This window comes from Tursiops truncatus, chromosome 5 (assembly GCF_011762595.2).
Source record: "Tursiops truncatus isolate mTurTru1 chromosome 5, mTurTru1.mat.Y, whole genome shotgun sequence".
In the NCBI taxonomy this organism is placed as follows: domain Eukaryota; kingdom Metazoa; phylum Chordata; class Mammalia; order Artiodactyla; family Delphinidae; genus Tursiops; species Tursiops truncatus.
Window position 1 is genome coordinate 135,838,724 of NC_047038.1, and position 17,101 is coordinate 135,855,824.

General features: G+C 39.6%; 1 protein-coding gene across 1 annotated transcript in view; it reads right to left on the reverse strand.

Moving 5' to 3' along the window:
• GRIA2 (glutamate ionotropic receptor AMPA type subunit 2) overlaps positions 1-17,101 on the reverse strand; it is a 143,652-nt gene that overhangs the window by 43,663 nt on the left and 82,888 nt on the right. The window contains exons 4-6 of the mRNA XM_073805621.1: positions 15,460-15,656; positions 9,178-9,231; positions 4,648-4,809 (exon numbers count right to left, since the gene is read on the reverse strand). Of these exons, the coding sequence (XP_073661722.1) occupies positions 4,648-4,809; positions 9,178-9,231; positions 15,460-15,656 (413 nt within the window). The remainder of the gene's footprint in view (positions 1-4,647; positions 4,810-9,177; positions 9,232-15,459; positions 15,657-17,101) is intronic.

A 17,101-nucleotide genomic window follows, 5' to 3' on the forward strand; every position in this document is an offset into this window, starting at 1 on the left:
AGAGTCCAGAAGAGGACAGAGTCAGTGCAAAGGCTCTGAAGTGAGAACGTGTCTCCCGTGCTTAAAAAACGGCAGAATGATACGTGCACCCCAATGCCTATAGCAGCTCTATTTACAACAGCGAAGACATGGAAACCACCTAAGTGCCCACTGACAGATGACTGGATAAAGAAGATGTGGTACATATATACAATGGAATATTACTCAGCCATAAAAAAGAATGAAATAATGCCATTTGCAGCAACATGGATGGACCTAGAGATTATCATACTAAGTGAAGTAAGTCAGAAAGAGAAGGACAAATACCGTATCATATCACCTATATGTGGAATCAATAAAAAGGGTACAAATGAACTTATTTATAAAATAGAAATATATTCACAGATGTAGAAAACAACTTATGGTTACCAGGCAGTGACGGGGGGATAAACTGGGAGATTGGGATTGATATATACACACTACTACATATAAAATAGATCACTAGTAAGAACGTGCTGTAGGGCACAGGGAACTCTACTCAATACTCTGTAATGACCTATATGGGAAAAGAACCTAAAAAAGAGTGGATCTATGTATCTGTATAAATGAGTCACTTTTCTGTGCACCTGACACTAACACAACATTGTACATCAGCTATAGTCCAATAAAAATTAAAAAAAAAGAACTGGCAGAAAGGCCACTGTAGCTGAAGCAGAGGGAGTGAGGGGAGAGCCCGAGAGAGGAAGGTGGAGCACGGAGGGCTTCGTGGTCAGTGGGGTGAGTCTGGCTTGCACTGCTGTGGTATGGATGGCCACAGGGCTGGGGGGCCGGAGAGCAGCAGGGACACAATGTAATTTACATTTTAAAAGGACCACAAGCATGGGAGAGAGAGGGGTCAGTCAGGAGGCAGGGAACCCCGTCTAGGAGATCGTTGCAGTAACTCAGCAGCAGGGCCATGGGGGCTGGATTTAGGGTGGGTGCAGAAGAGGCACAGTGTTTCCTGACAGACTGGATGTGGGCCACCGGGTAAGAGGGGGCTCCGGGACACTTGCAAGTCCTTGGCTGAAGGAACAGCTGAAAAGACGGGGTTGCCATCAACTGACAGGGAAGGGTTGTTGTAGGAATAGTGTTTCAGGGGATGAAGAGGGAGCAGAGGTGGAAATCAGAAGTTGAGAATGCGTTGATATTAACACGTCCGTAAGACAACTTCCACCAAAGTTAATACAAGGTGATTGCTGGTTTCTAGCCTGAAGACGATCGACCCCTTGAAGACTGGAACTTTGTCTTTTCTCTGACACCTAGAACAGTGACCGCTTGCAGAGTAAAAACTCAGTAAAATGTATAATGAATTGATGAATGAATAAGTGAATACTGCCCCAAATTAGCACATTAGTGAAAGAGAGTCAGATTTGAAGTCTCTAGAGTTATTTTTGGCACAGGATATAAGAATGAAGAAATTTAACATTTGCAATTTATATTCGGTGGTTATTAAAATATGTTAAATATTGAAACACATAAGGTTTACTTGTATTTATTGAATAAGATTGATTTTAATTAGGAAGCTGTGGAAGGTGTATTAACTTTCAAGGAAGACTAGAAGTTTTAAATAATTACTAATTTAATAGTCCCACAACTTGATATAAATTATATAATTTCCAATGCCTAACCACGGAGAGGATTTGATGTCATGAATTATATTTTTACAGGCTCTCATGCCTATAGCATAAGTTTACGATTTAAATTATCTAGCAACATACCCGATACAGTCCGTGACCCAAAACACAATGTAAAAAGAGAGAACCGCATTCGAGATATTTTCGCTTGGACAGATGATATATGCTTGTTTGTATTAGGAAATGGTATATTGTTCCCTATCTAGTTTTTCTTCCTTTCTTCTGCCCGTGAAACAATCATGACAGAAACAACCATGAAAGTCCTGTCTTGGGATTACTCTTGACACCTGTCGACACCTCACTCCTCCCGATTTCCCTGGACCTGTTACGCTGTGGCATGGCTCACGGGCAAAGCCCTGCTCAGGCGTCCTACCTCAGGAAAGCCTTCCTACCGTACTGTCCTAATCATGTGTAGGAGCTGCCACCGTTTACATGTATCACTCGCTATTATATTTGCTTACGGGCATGTTTGTATCCTCCATAAGGCTTTGGATTATCAAAGGCAAGAGTCATTCTTTAAAAGTATATTGAGTTCCCGGCTGTCTAGTACATAAGCAATATGACTCCGTGTGAGGATGAACACCCACCCAGAGGCACATCCTCCACACAGATTTTCAGTACTTTTCATCAAGCTTCAAAGACCATATAAGATATATCTCCTACCGGCACCTCTGTTTCCAAAGCCGTGCTAAGTGAGTCTTTGTAAATGTTGTTGAATTTTGGGGCCGAGGGTCAAAAAGTGATTGACAGCCTACTTTTTCGGGGGTGGAGGGTGAAGCAGAAAAGAACAGCTTTATTGCTTTGCTGTTCGTGCAGGCTCGTGCCCTGAAAAACTGTGTGTCCCAACCCGGAAGGATTTGGTGAGGAGTTCTACAGCAATGGTTCTAGGGCGGGGTTGCTGATAAGGACCAGGGTGTGTGCAGGGCCTGCGCTCCTTTAATCTGGCCTCCAGGACCTTCCCTGAGTTCCAACCGGTAGGTTCAAACAGCCGCTAATCAGGGAAGGGAGGGGATGCGGAGACAAGGGAGGGGCAGTCAGGAAACAACAGTGTAGCCTTGGGGCAGGGTCCTTGTACTACCTCAAGGGATATACAGAACATGGAAGAGGCTGTGTTTTGTTTTGTTTTGTTTTTAACATCTTTATTGGAGTACAATTGCCTTACAATGGTGGGTTAGTTTCTGCTGTATAACAAAGTGAATCAGCTATACGTATACATATATCCCCATATCCCCTCCCGCTTGCGTCTCCCTCCCTATCCCACTCCTCTAGGTGGTCACAAAGCACTGAACTGATCTCCCTGTGCTATGCAGCATACCATATGCTAACACACATGTATGGAATAATAAAGAAAAAAAGTTCTGAAGAACCTGGGGGCAAGAAGGGAATAACGACACAGACCTACTCGCGAGGCTGTGTCTTTAAACTTTTAAGCCTATGCTCTTTGCGGCGCCCCCCAAGGAAGGGCCACCACGATCTTTCTGAAACTTGTCAGAAGAAACCAAAAGGGAGCCGCTCTGGAGGGAGATGTTACCGCCAGAAGGGAGCAAAGAAAGGTCACCAGCAGAGTGAACTCTGCTGCTAGGTCTTAGCAAAAACGTTAGCAGAATGCATTGCTCTCTTATCCCCTAAATCGCTTGCTCTTTGAGGCATAGCACGTTAACTTTAATAACCATATGCCTTCCGTGAGAAAAGAATCATCTCCTTTCGCTTTCATCCTTCTCACAGCCAGCAGCAGTGGGAGGCTCCACGATGACTAGCAGAGTGTTCAAAGGAATGTCAGTCCCATCTGAGGGTGAACGCCACATGCACGCTCCATCAGAGGACTTCACTGGCCGCACATCTGGACGCAGGGAAGCCTGCAATCCCAGCGGATGTGGGCCTCAGTCAGACCCCTGCTGAACACAGGAGGAGACAGACACTGATGGGGTCCCCTCCCTTCTAAGCAGCCCTGTTAAATGGTGGCAGGCCCACGGCCCTCAAGCCCTTTATACATGTATCTGTGCTGAATCTCAGTCAAGGTCACCAAACGAGAAGTCACCTACTTTAGAGAAAAACTTAGCTCCGGGCTAAGCTTTCCATCCTATGGGATGCTTTCCTAAATTTGACGTTGAATTAATAGGATCCATTTACACGCCCCAAAGGAGAAAACTTAAAAGTTTCTAATTCTTATCTAGCACCGGTCTCACAACCAGACGCAAATTTAAAGCCAAACAATTTGTGCAGAAAACAACAACATCAACAAAACTTCTCCAGGATGTATGAACATAACTATGAGAGCAACTGAAATGACACTGTCCCTGACTGGTTCTTGCGCACCTGCACTATAATACACAGATAACACAGATAAACAGATCACTATACATTTGACAATATTCTGCAGCTTTTATTTTTCATAAACCGAGTCTCAAAACGTGAACATGATCTCATCTCACTCACTCTTCCTCCCTCTGGTTTTACTCTTTATCTCTGCTCTCAATCAGGTGACGAACAGAAGAAAAAGAAATATCGACAGCAGAAATATGTCATATTTGGGGGTAAATATATGCATGTATGTATATACACAATAAAGTACACTGAATAAACCAGTGAAGACCTCAAGGTGTCCAGACACACAGAGAATAGAAGATGAGTCTGGGTAGCGCTTATTACAGAGCAGTGCATGGCATTTAGCGTTCAAAGTTTCTTTGATTACATAAATCATTATATTTATTTTGTTAATTATGAAAACAAATTGAGACTTTTATCTTCTTCCTAAGGTGTCCCAGAGAACAGGCTACTCACCCACAGTTAGATAGAGATAGAGATGAGGGTGGATAGGGAGGGGGGGGGGGGAGGGGGAGGGGAGGGGGGGAGGGGAGGGGAGGGGAGGTGAAGATGGAGATGGAGGTGAAGGTGGAGGTGAAGATGGTGGAGGCAGAGGTGGAAATGGAGATGGAGGTGGAGGTGGGGATAGACATGGTGATGGAGGTAGAAGTAGATCCTGATAGATACGTACCTTAATTGTAGTCGTGTGTGCTCCAGGGTATTCTTTTTCTTCCAGTGTTGACCATCTCTCTATAAACTTAGATACCATGGAGTCATCATAGTCTACTATCTGAAATCCAGAGACGTTTGCACCTCCAAACTGAATTTTTAATAGGTCTCCATCGGTAAATCCCTGGACAGAGAACATATTTATGTCATGCTTTCTATTAAGAACCAAATAGAACTTAACGTTAAGCAAATAGCTCTATACATTGTGGATTTACAAATTTCAAGGAACTCATGAGGGAGATAAAAAGCCTATAGTAAATGTTTCATGTATTTTAACAGCCAATATTCTTCCCCAGCACCTAGCCTCATCCTGGTCACAGCGGGTCCTTAATCAATGATTGTTTATTGGTCATACTTACATAAAAGTTCTCTGTATTATTGAGAAATCTTCCAAGGATAAGAACTGGGTTTTATTTACTGTATTTACACAAAGCACCACCACATACAAACATTAAGCTACTTCTCCAAGAGCTACGACATTGCGTGACGGTTATTCCTATTTAAACTGTCCACTCTCTCAGGTGATACAAAAACCTTGTAAATGAGAAGGGAAGGTACCAAATGCTTTGTCATTATTGGAGAACAATTAAGCATTTTCACTTTAAGCATGAAACTTAGTTTCTATAAAATGTTTTAAATTTTAAAAAGCCACTTCTACTGCATTGTTAGAATGAATTCAGTCATTACTAAAACTATCATATAGTGTTTCCACTGCTTTCAAATCTTGGGCTGCCATAATGTATATCTCAATTTGGGAGTACATTCTCTGAAAGATGAAATCACAATTTTAAAAAGTCACAATTATAAATATTTTCATCTTATACACTTATTCCTTATTATCACACAGAAGAATTGGAAATATTTTGACCTAAATATGAGAGCCTTTTCTTTGTTGTTGATATTAAAAATATAGTTTAATATTATTTGTTATTGGCTCATATTTTTGCTTTTTCTTTTTATCAAATAATGCAAATAGAGGAAAATGTATATAACAAAATTCACAGATTTTCTGTTCTGACCCACGCATGCCTCAGTTAAGCTGCTTCAAAACAATCAATTTCAGTAATTTTTGTTTTTCGTGTATTTACCTCTGTAATTCTGCATGACACATTTTTGTTCTTCTTTCCTAACTTACCCATGTTAGATTTTCGTCTTCAGTTTATACTTGTGCCAGATGAGTATGTAAGTCTCATAAGCAAACCATCTATCTCCTCAGCCATTTTAATGTTCACTGTTTTCACAGTTAGAATTCTGTTGTTCAGAGCAAAGCCAAATAACGTGTTTGGATTGCATTTTCCTTCTTGAATAGTATTTTATTCTAATGTTAATGATTGCTTCATTGTTTTCACTACTAGAGCTTTCTCTTTCTTACTTTTTCTCCAGTTGCTCCATGTAAAAATTTTCATGTTTATATGGGTAAAAGTTTTTTCAATTAAAATGTTGAAACATATCAAGTCATCTCTCTTTTCCCCTGCCTCCTGGAGCCTTCCACCTTAACGCTGCAATCTGAATGGTTCCTCTTTCGTCTGCTCTGCAACTGTTCTCCTGAAATGCCCCTTCCCCTCTTTTCTGAGTAGCTTCTCTGTATCCTCCATCACTTTTCTCTCCTGTTTTACCCCTTTCTTCAGCTAGAGTCCTCAGTAGTCTCCTGAGACACGTGGAGGTACCTTTTTTGAGACACTGAATGTCTGTAAATACCTTTGTTTTCTCTGACACTTGACTGGTATTTTGGCTGGGTATAGCATTTGAAGTTGAAACCCTGATAATCTGAAGGCATTGTTCTACTGACTTACTGTTTCTACTGAAAAATACAACAGCATTATTTCTAATTATTTTTTGTCTGTGACCTGCTTCATACTCCTTCTGGCTTCCTACCTGTCATAAACTTTAAGATCTTCTATTTATCTCTGAAAGTTCATGGTGATATTTTACAAAAGAAGCCTTTTGTCTTTCATTATTGTGTGTACTCAACAGGCAGATTTATGTCATTTAGTACCAGAAATTTTTCTGAGTGTTTCTCTGATAATTTCCTTCCCCTGTTTTCACTATGTCTGTTTAGAAGGTTTATTAATAAGACATTGCAACCCCTAGATTAAACATCTGAGTCCCTCAGTTTTCTCCACATACACCGCTTTTTATTGTACTGTTATTTTGCCCCATAATCTGGAAGATTTTCTCAACTTTACCTTCAAACTCATGTAATTTTACTAGTTATTCTACGAAAAATAAGTTAACTTCCCAGAGCTCTTTCTTGTTCCTTGAATTTTTTTTATAGCAGCCTTTTCTCTTCTTTATGGATAACATATTTTATCTTATTTCTCTGAAGATATTCTTACAATTTGAAGCATTTTTCTCCTGATTCCTGCCTACCTTGTTTCCGTGTACTTGTTTATTTGTATTGCATCCCTCATGGCAAAGACTTTTTTCTCGAAAGTCTGGTAATGCTTGGCTGTCTAAGAGGAAGATGCCAAAACATTTCTTGGAATTTCTGTGTGCACGGGCAGGGCTGGTTGATGAGTGAACCTCACTGTAAGGCAGTCAGGTGGGCGGATTGCAGGGCTTTTCGTCTGATTCTGAAGCGCTGAAGAAATGAGAATTGGATCCCTTCTGACCGCTTCCTCATCCTTTATCCCCTTTAATGACGTATCAGGAACTGAACTATAGCCTGTGTTTGGGGAGCCTAATCTAGCATTCAGCAATTTCTGAAGAAATAAGTCACTAACAATATCTGAGGATTTTTCTATCTTTTACAACCACTTCCTTTAACACCCATTAGCCACTGGACATGGAAAAAGGGACATTCCCAACCAAGACTTTGGAAGATGAAAGCCCTTCAACTTTGGATGGCATTCTCCAATTTTAAATGGCACTGAAATTTTCAAGTGCCCTAGAGATTCTCAGAAACTGCAGCACTCTACAGATTCTTTGAATTTACTGATTCACTAGAAATTCCATATGGCGAGGATACCAAGTATTCAGAGAAGGAAAAACACAACTTGAATTCAGATAAAGTGTTACGTAGATTTCTCCCTATAGCAGCATGACAGCAGCAAGAACTTGCTTTTATTTTTGAACCTTTTTACGTTGGTCAACGCACGTTTCCTTTTTCACAGCATCTAATATCAACTCTCAAATTGATGACCTCCTTCTGCCATTATTTCTCAATGTCCCAATATAACCTTCTCCATCTGGACATTTTTAAAGATCACAGCTTTCGGTGTGGCTCTGTGCTGTTCATCAATGGCACAGGTCACACAGGGACTGACTGGCCAGGCTGTTCCCTGCACAGAATGTGGTTCTGGAACGCCTGATTACAGAGCTTCACTTATTTTAACTCTCGCTGCTCTGGTCGGGACTCATTTAGGATCTATAAGCCATATTATAAGGGTAAGTTCTAAAAAATTATTATAGCGATGAGCCATTTCATTGCCAAACAGAAATTTTATCTTGAACAACCAACTTCTCTCAATATATGTAGGTTTGAGATTGAATATTCTTTATCACTGGTGCCACTTTCTAGTGAAAACAATATTTATCACTTGTAAGGTTGTGGGGTTTTTAAATCTCTCCGTGACTACTGGAAATAATGTCTTGTGACATAACAATCTAATATTCCACAAGCGACATCATAAATCCTCATCTGTATAAATAGGAAATTTTCACAGTCCTATGATGCTACTGAGAATACGCTCATTCTCTGCTTTTGTCACTCTTTTAATCACCTTTTTTTCTGAGGCTGGGGAGACGGAGCCCTCAGTTGCGCAGAATCATACTTGTTTAAAGAACGTAGACCTTTGCAGCAGGGGAGCCTCAAGCTCACATTAATGCCGATCTAAAAACTATTTTGAAAAAATAAATTTCTAGTGGTCGTTCTAAATTGCCTTTGATCATACTTAAGAAGGGAGATACAATTAATCACGGGAATGTTTCAGTATAATCTTAATTTGAGGGAATCTCAATGAAAAAGTGATCAGCTATTCAATTTTCATTGTGTTGCTTATACAGTAAGTAGCAGATCAGACATAAATAATACACAATATATAAATATTCTGGATATTTCCAGGTTTTATTTTGCACCAAGACATATTCTCACAAATGTGCATTTCAAATATTATAGATACTAAGAACTTTAAAGAAATGGGTAAAGTTTATAATTACAGTGACAGTGAGAAACAAGGGGAAATGTGGACACTTAAATTTTGTATCTTTTTGAAAATTTTCCCTTAGTTAAAATATACCTTTAACACAAAGTATAAGCTTGTCAAATATTGTTCTATAATTTCTCACATCATTTATAACAACAGGAAATTGATTAGAAAATATGAAATGGAAAGTAAATCTAAAGTGTAACAAATTCAGAAAAATATTGTCACTTCTAATTGATATAATCAAAATATGTTTTTTAAAATACCACTGATAAATGCTGGCCATAAAATTTTTTTGAATTAACAGGCATCTCTATTAAAATAATAAATATCATTAATTCACCTACCAGATTTGCAATGATGTAATGGTACCCTTTAACGTGTTTTCCAATGGTAATAACCTAACGAAGATAAAGAAACAAATGTAAGTAATGTAAATGTAAAATTACTTCTGTTATGACCTGACTCAGAAAATAAATTTTATCTACTGTGTTTCTTGATAGTCTACAAAGAGTCGTATTTGATAAAATATAATTATCAAATTCAGATAATATTTCTCTCAGAAAAAAGTAACCATACATTTTAGTGCTTTATAAATATTATCTTTCAAGAAGTCAATAACTAAACAAAAGTGATTACCTTGGTTTTGTTAACAGTGAAAATAAGGTTTCAATATTTTAAGAAATGTGAAATCAAAAACGTGTTGAGGGCTTCCCTGGTGGCGCAGTGGTTGAGGATCCGCCTGCCGATGCAGGGGACACGGGTTCATGCCCCGGTCTGGGAAGATCCCATATGCCGTGGAGCGGCTGGGCCTGTGGGGCATGGCCGCTGGGCTTGCGCGTCCGGAGCCTGTGCTCCGCAGGGGGAGAGGCCACAGCGATGAGAGGCCCGCGTACCGCAAAAAAAAAAAAAAAAAAAAAAAAAAAAAGTGTTGAATCCCTAATAAGTCATAATTTTATTCCTACAAAAGCTATTTTTTTTCTTTTCAGTGAAACATAGACAGCTGAACCCAGCATCTGAGATTTTATATATTCACCATCTACATTCAAAGATAAACACAGAGTTTATAGCAGTACATGGGTTTTAAAAGAATATTAATAAGCATATAACAGAATTGTTATATAGATCTACAAAATAAAATTCCAATCTTAAGAATCTTGAAACACTTATAGTCTAGTTCTTAAGGCAGCAAAATGTCAGAGAAGCTAATTTCTCTCCACAAATCTAAGTCAAAAATCATGGCACAAGTAGTCATTTGGCAATGCTCCCAACAGTTTTGGACATTATTGTATCACCTGGACTCTCACTGATCTCTATCACTTATAAAGGGAAGTAGGTAAAATGGCCACGCTGCAGCCCTGGTACTGAGATACTCAAATGCAATTTCTATTTTTAAGAAAATAGTCACACTAACGGAAAGCATTAACTGTTATTAAAAATGGAAAAGGTTAGATCCCCTCCCTTACTGAACTGTTTTGGCGGCTTCCCCTTGCTTTTATTAGCGTAATGTACGAAATCCTTCACACACTGTGAAGCTCAGGCCCACCTTCTCACTCTCTATACTAGAGCCACGTGGCCCTCTTTTTGTTTCTTTGTGCAAAAAGAGCTTCTTTCCGTCACCTCAGGGCTTTCATAGATCCTGTTTCCTCTGCTTGGAAAGTTCCCTCCACACCATACCCTTTGTCTCTTAAGGCACAGTGAATCTCAGCCCAGTGTTACCTCCTAGAAGACTTCCCTCCTTCATCCCAGGCAAAGTCAGATGCTCCAAAGCAACACATTCAGTCAAAGAGCAAGGGGAGGGCCAGATCCTAGAAGGATTCCACCATATGTTACTCTGATAGTCTAACATGGTCACAAATTTGGAAGGCAGTTAGGCTTATCTTATTTTTTAACGTATTTTTTTGTAACACAACTAAATTGCCTTTTCCAAGAAAATGAATATTCTGTGTTGAAGGGAGAATTTTGAAGAAAGATGTCCTCCTGAATGAAAAATATATTAATTAGCATCAGCTGAACTGAGCCGGTCATGCCCCTCATATTTCCTACAGGCATCTGTTGATTGTGCTCATTGGTCATTCTACTTTCATAATCGTGCATGTTTTCCTTCTGGGAATTCAGAAAAAACACAGTATTAATGGTGCTACCAGAAGTAGAAGTAGTTGAGTTTAGTGTTCATTGAGAAAAAGGAGAAATATGAAGAATGGTCTAGCCTTACTTCTCTCTAAGAATTGGTATCAGCCATACCATCATATCTTTGCTTTATGGAGCCATTAGTATTGCATTAACTAGTAAATTTATGTTAATTTCTAAGTGTTTTTGATGTCTGAGTCCTTTAGCCACCTAATCACAACTAGAAATAAGTGTCTCTAAAGTTTTATTGAATGATAAAATACTCATAGACTAACAGCGTTTAATTATATTTCTAACTTTAAGCAATGATGAATATAAAGTTTCATCTCATCTCCATTCTCTTGACAGAGTGAGTAAGTCAATAGTGTTTCCGTTTCTTGAAATGTACCTCAACCCCACTTTCTGCCTGGTAAACTCTATTCCTTGAAGGCCTACCATGATCTCCCAATCGAAATTATTTTTTCTGCAATTTTTTTTCTCATAACATCCTGTTCTGTTCATTCATAGTATTACCATTACTATAACTGCATATTAATGTAACTAGGAAACATCATGGCTATTCACCTTGATGGGCATGTCTGTTCTGTTTAACACTACATCTTGGATCTCCTGCAGTGCCTGTCTGGTAAGCATCAGACACTCAGGGAAATTCACTGAACAAACAACTGGAGGAATCCAAGCCAGCCAGCCAAGCGGTACCCATGTGTGACCCATTCATACATCTTCCCACCCCTGTTAAGACAGGTACTTCCTCCTGCATGCTCTTAGACCACATTGCATTACAACTTGTAATACTGCAGTGTTTATTGTGTGTGCACATTTTCCTTCCCCTTTAAACAATGAATTCAGAAGGTAAAGTCAAGACCCTTACCTTTCTTGGCATCCCTCATTCCAGATACATACAATGTCCTCAATAAATCCACACACTCACATAATACATTCAAATAAAATATATGTGCAAAATACTGTGTACATTTTGAATGGATGTCCATATGGACATTTATTTAATCACGATCATATATTTGCTACAAAAAATTTCATTCCGGGCTTCCCTGGTGGTGCGGTGGTTGAGAGTCCGCCTGCCGATGCAGGGGACACGGGTTCGTGCCCCGGTCTGGGAGGATCCCACATGCTGCGGAGCGGCTGGGCCCATGAGCCATGGCCGCTGAGCCTGCGCGTCCGGAGCCTGTGCTCCGCAACGGGAGAGGCCGCAGCAGTGAGAGGCCCCCATACCGAAAAAAAAAAAAAAAAATTTCATTCCATGAAATAATGCCATTTGCAGCAACATGGATGGACCTAGAGATTATCATACAAAGTGAAGCAAGTCAGACAGAGAAAGACAAATATCATATAATATCACTTATATGTGGAATCTAAAATATGACACAAATGAACGTATCTATGAAACAGAAACAGACTCATAGACATAGAGAACAGACTTATGGTTACCAAGCGGGAGAAGGGGTTAGGGGAGGGAAGGATTGAGAGTTTGGGATTAGCAGATGCAAACTATTGTATAAAGAATGGATAAACAAGGTCCTACTGTATATCATAGGGAACTATATTCAATATCCTGTGATAAATCATAATGGAAAAGAATATAAAAAAGAATGTATATATGTGTGTCTGCATATATATATATATGTGTGTGTATATATATATATATATATATATATATATATATATATCTGAGTCACTTTGCAGTACAGTAGAAATTAACACAACATTGTAAATCAACTATGCTTCAATAAAATAAATTTTTAAAAAATTCCATTCCACTCATGCAGCTTAATATCATCAAAACAAGCAACCCAATCAAAAAATGGGCAGAAGACCTAAATAGACATTTCTCCAAAGAAGACATACAGATGGCCACGAGGCACGTGAAAAGATGTCCACCATTGTTAATTATCAGAGAAATGCAAATCAAAACTACAATGAGGTATCACCTCATGCCAGTGAGAATGGCCATTATCAAAAAATTTACAAACAATAAATGCTGGAGAGGGTGTGGAGAAAAGGGAACCCTCCTGCACTGTTGGTGGGAATGTAAATTGATACAGCCACTATGGAGAACAGTATGGAAATTCCTTAAAAAACTAAAAATAGAACTACCATATGACCCAGCAATCCCACTACTGGGCATATACCCTGAGAAAACCATAATTCAAAAAGAGTCATGTACCACAATGTTCACTGCAGCACTGTTTACAATAGCCAGGACATGGAAGCAACCTAAGTGTCCATCGACAGATGAATGGATAAAGATGTGGCACATATACACAATGGAATATTGCTCAGCCATGAAAAGAAACAAAATTGAGTTATTTGTAGTGAGGTGGATGGACCTAGAGTCTGTCATACAGAGTGAGGTAAGTCAGAAAGAGAAAAACAAATACCATATGCTAACACATATATATGGAATCTAAAAAAAAAAAAAATGGTACTGATGAACCTAGTTGCAGGGCAGAAATAAAGAGGTAGACCTAGAGAATGGACTTGATGACATGGGGTGGGAGGGCGAAGCTGGGGCAAAATGAGAGTAGCATCGACATATACGACCGAATGTAAAATATTTAGCTAGTGGGAAGCAGCTGCATAGCACAGGGAGATCAGCTCAGTGCTTTGTGAGCACCTAGAGGGGTGGGATAGGGAGGGTGGGAGGGAGACACAAGAGGGAGGGGATATGGGGACATGTGTATGCATGTGGCTGATTCGCTTTGTTGTACAACAGAAACTAACACAGTATTGTGAAGCAATTATACTCCAATAAAGATCTATTAAAAAAGTAAAATGGATAACCAACAAAGACCTACTGTATAGTACAGGGACCTCTGCTCAGTGTTATGTAACAACCTAAATGGGAAAATTATTTGAAAAACAATAGATACATGTATATGCATAACTGAATCACTTTGCTGTACACCTGAAACTATCACAACATTTCTAATCAACTATACTCCAATATAAAATAAAAAGTTTAAAAAAAAAGATTAAAAAAAATTCCATTCCATATCGTCCCAGTTTCTTTTGTAGTTTCTCTCTTCTAGTTTTGGAAATAATTATTTTCATATAGGCTTTCAGCAACTTGTATTATGATGAGTCATGAATGCCTAAATTTTTAAAACAAAGACTAAGAACTATTATCAAAATTCAGTTTTAATGAGAACCTCCTCTGAAATTCAAATGAGTTGTTAGGCTCCCATTTGAACAGAGGCCTTCGGGTTAAAGACAATCCCAGCTTCCTCTCCGGAGACAAGAATCAAGACTGTTCTACTGAAATGTTGACCTCTCTGATATAAAACATTTAGTTTGTTGTCATAACAAGCTAGTTTTATTCAGTTATTCAATATTTCATGAGAGATCCATTTTGTATATCTTAGGCCCTGTATTATTCTATAACAATTAAGGGTTCATCAAGGTTTATGTTTGCAAAATGCTTTGTTTTACAGATTAGTGAATCTAATTTTCTCCTCAAAGCCTAAGAAGGGCCAAGATATGCATACTTAATTGTGTATTTTTCCTCCAATCCTATATTATTCCAAGGAATAATTTTATATACATACATTTGTGTATGTAAGTGACATACATAAACGTATAACATATATATAATTATTCCAAGGAAAATATTATAAATGTACATTTTCAGCTGGAAAAGAAGCAGAAACCAGTGGAGGAGGCCTTAGGCAGTAAATCCTGATGCTTTTTCGCACCAGCTCTGGTCACCTACCCTACCTGCATAACATAGTGGATTTTATTTCTATCGTGTGGAAATCACTTCATGGCCGTCCGATCCTGAAAGATCTTAAAAGGAAGCAAGGTGATGTGGTGAGCACCGATATCTCTGGTATCATATTATTCTTTAAAATAATGCACATTAATACATCTAGTTTACTTTTCAAGCAGCAAGGACTGCATATATCACTCCTACATATTTTTTTTCATAGATTAATAGTTTCACAGTGACACAAAACCAACCTACTTAGGAGGAAAAAAATTACTTCTTGGAAAAATAAATACATGCTTTTTCTGAAGACCGAAATCCACTCCGACAACAATCCAGGTTTTGCACACCACACTATATCCTAATGTTTGAAGTACTCCACGTCTTGCCGAAGAATCCATGAATTACTCACTTTTCCCTTAGGACCCAGACTATTTTCACTTCATGCCTGCCCATTTCTTTCTCTCTTAACAGCTCAAAAGAACTGAATTTTAAATTTCCACTTCAAAATTTAGGACAACACGACAGACCACACGATCAGGACCTGTATATTGCATACAGGTAATGGTTCGTGTGACGTGCCAGCACTGCTGGGGACGCCCTGCTCTTGCTGAGTGAAGCCAGGGAGAAGGTCACCGCTGATCCTTGCCGGGTCCTCCACGGGCCCTGGGGAAACAACCTGCTGCTCAAGCAGCGCCCCGAAACGCTCCCTGCAAACGCCGAGGCTGCACGCACGCGCTCGATTGGGCGCCCTAGGAAACAGGCAGGAGCCCACCTGGTCCACGATGTCGTTGACTTTGTCCCGCTCACAGTCCAGGATGACCCGCCGCTCCTTCTTTAGCTCCAGATCCTGGAAGAGCGAGCGGTAGGTCTCATCTTTCTTGTCATTGTTGATGTTCCCCACGTTGATAGCAGTCACTTGCCACTTCTTTTCGGCAGCGGAATCCAGCACCGCCTGCAGGGTGGACAAGCCTAGGAAAGCAGAGAGACAGGGGGGCTGATGGCAAAAGGCTCGACTAACGGAGAAGCGCGCTGCGAAACTGACACGCATCTGGAAGGCTGCTACGTTTCTGCAACGAAGGGATGCTGACGCCTCTGAAGAGCGACAGCTACGATCCTTCGCAACACCCGCTCGTTGCCACTTCGCATCCAGAGCTCTTTCCTCTACCTGGGAAAACTGTACCCCCTTCATTCGGGCTTCTCAGCTGTTTTCTTTTGGACATTACCAAAGTGTGGTGTTTTAATACCTCTGGGGTTTGGGGGGTTTTGTTTGTTTGGCCACACCGTGCAGCTTGAGGGATGTTGGTTCCCCAACCAGGAATTGACCCCGTGCCCTCCGCAGTGAGAACGCCCAGTCCTAACAACTGGACCGCCAGGAAATTCCCTACCTCTGGTTTTAATGAAATCAAAGGACATCCATTCTTTCTTGTATAGAATAGAAAAAAATATTTCTTTATATATGACACGCTATCATTTCACATTATTATCCTGAAGACGGTGAGTCTATTTTCAGTGAGATGAATCTAGGTGGGTCTATGCGAGTCTGAAAACCAGTCATCTCTGAAGCTGCTCGATTTCCTCCTATCGTTTTCTGGTCGGCAGTTGTTGTTATTTATTTATTTTTTTTCCCTCAGCCTCTGTTATATCATTTTTGTTACTGGGACTAATCCTGTAGAAATTAAATGTTCACCTATTAACCACATGGTAGCAGTTAGTTTTCTAGTACACATTGGTTACACTTACTTAACTTCCCAAATGTGAGACCACTTTACTCGTCATTAGTAACTTTGTTTATAGCATCATACGACTTAGGTCATATCGAAAACTGTATTTTTGTTTAATTGGTCACACATTGCCTCATATGTAGGATTGGGAGGGAAAACAACTTGGGAACATCTTTCCTAAAGTTAATGCTGCAGTTTAGCACTTGGAAAACTAGTATATAGACTTGTCTTCCATGTCACTTCAACTCTTCACAGCCAACCCAAATTCATCATTTCTATGAATAGCTTAATGAACAACAAAAATCAACGCTCCAAAAAGAATTCAGGACTCATCACATCATCTTCTTTATTGCAGAAAGACAAGAATATTGGACCCTTTTTACCCATAAAATCTGGGGTTTCCCTAATGTGAACACATGACTCTAGAAGCTTAATTCATGTGCTAAACTTTATTGAAATCTATTTACGACAGCAAAAAATATGCGTATTCTAAATGTTGTTGAAAATTACCTGAGCCTGGAAAATATCATTAAAATTCTCATTGATTCCATATTGCCAAGGGTATATAAGATGAGCCTAGAGCACCTTGTGGCCCCCCAAAGCAGGAAGCTCTCCAAAACTATCAGCCTCGTGTCAAAAGACCCAGGAGCAAATTTGATGAGAATCACTTTAAACAGAGATGACGCAGTTGGA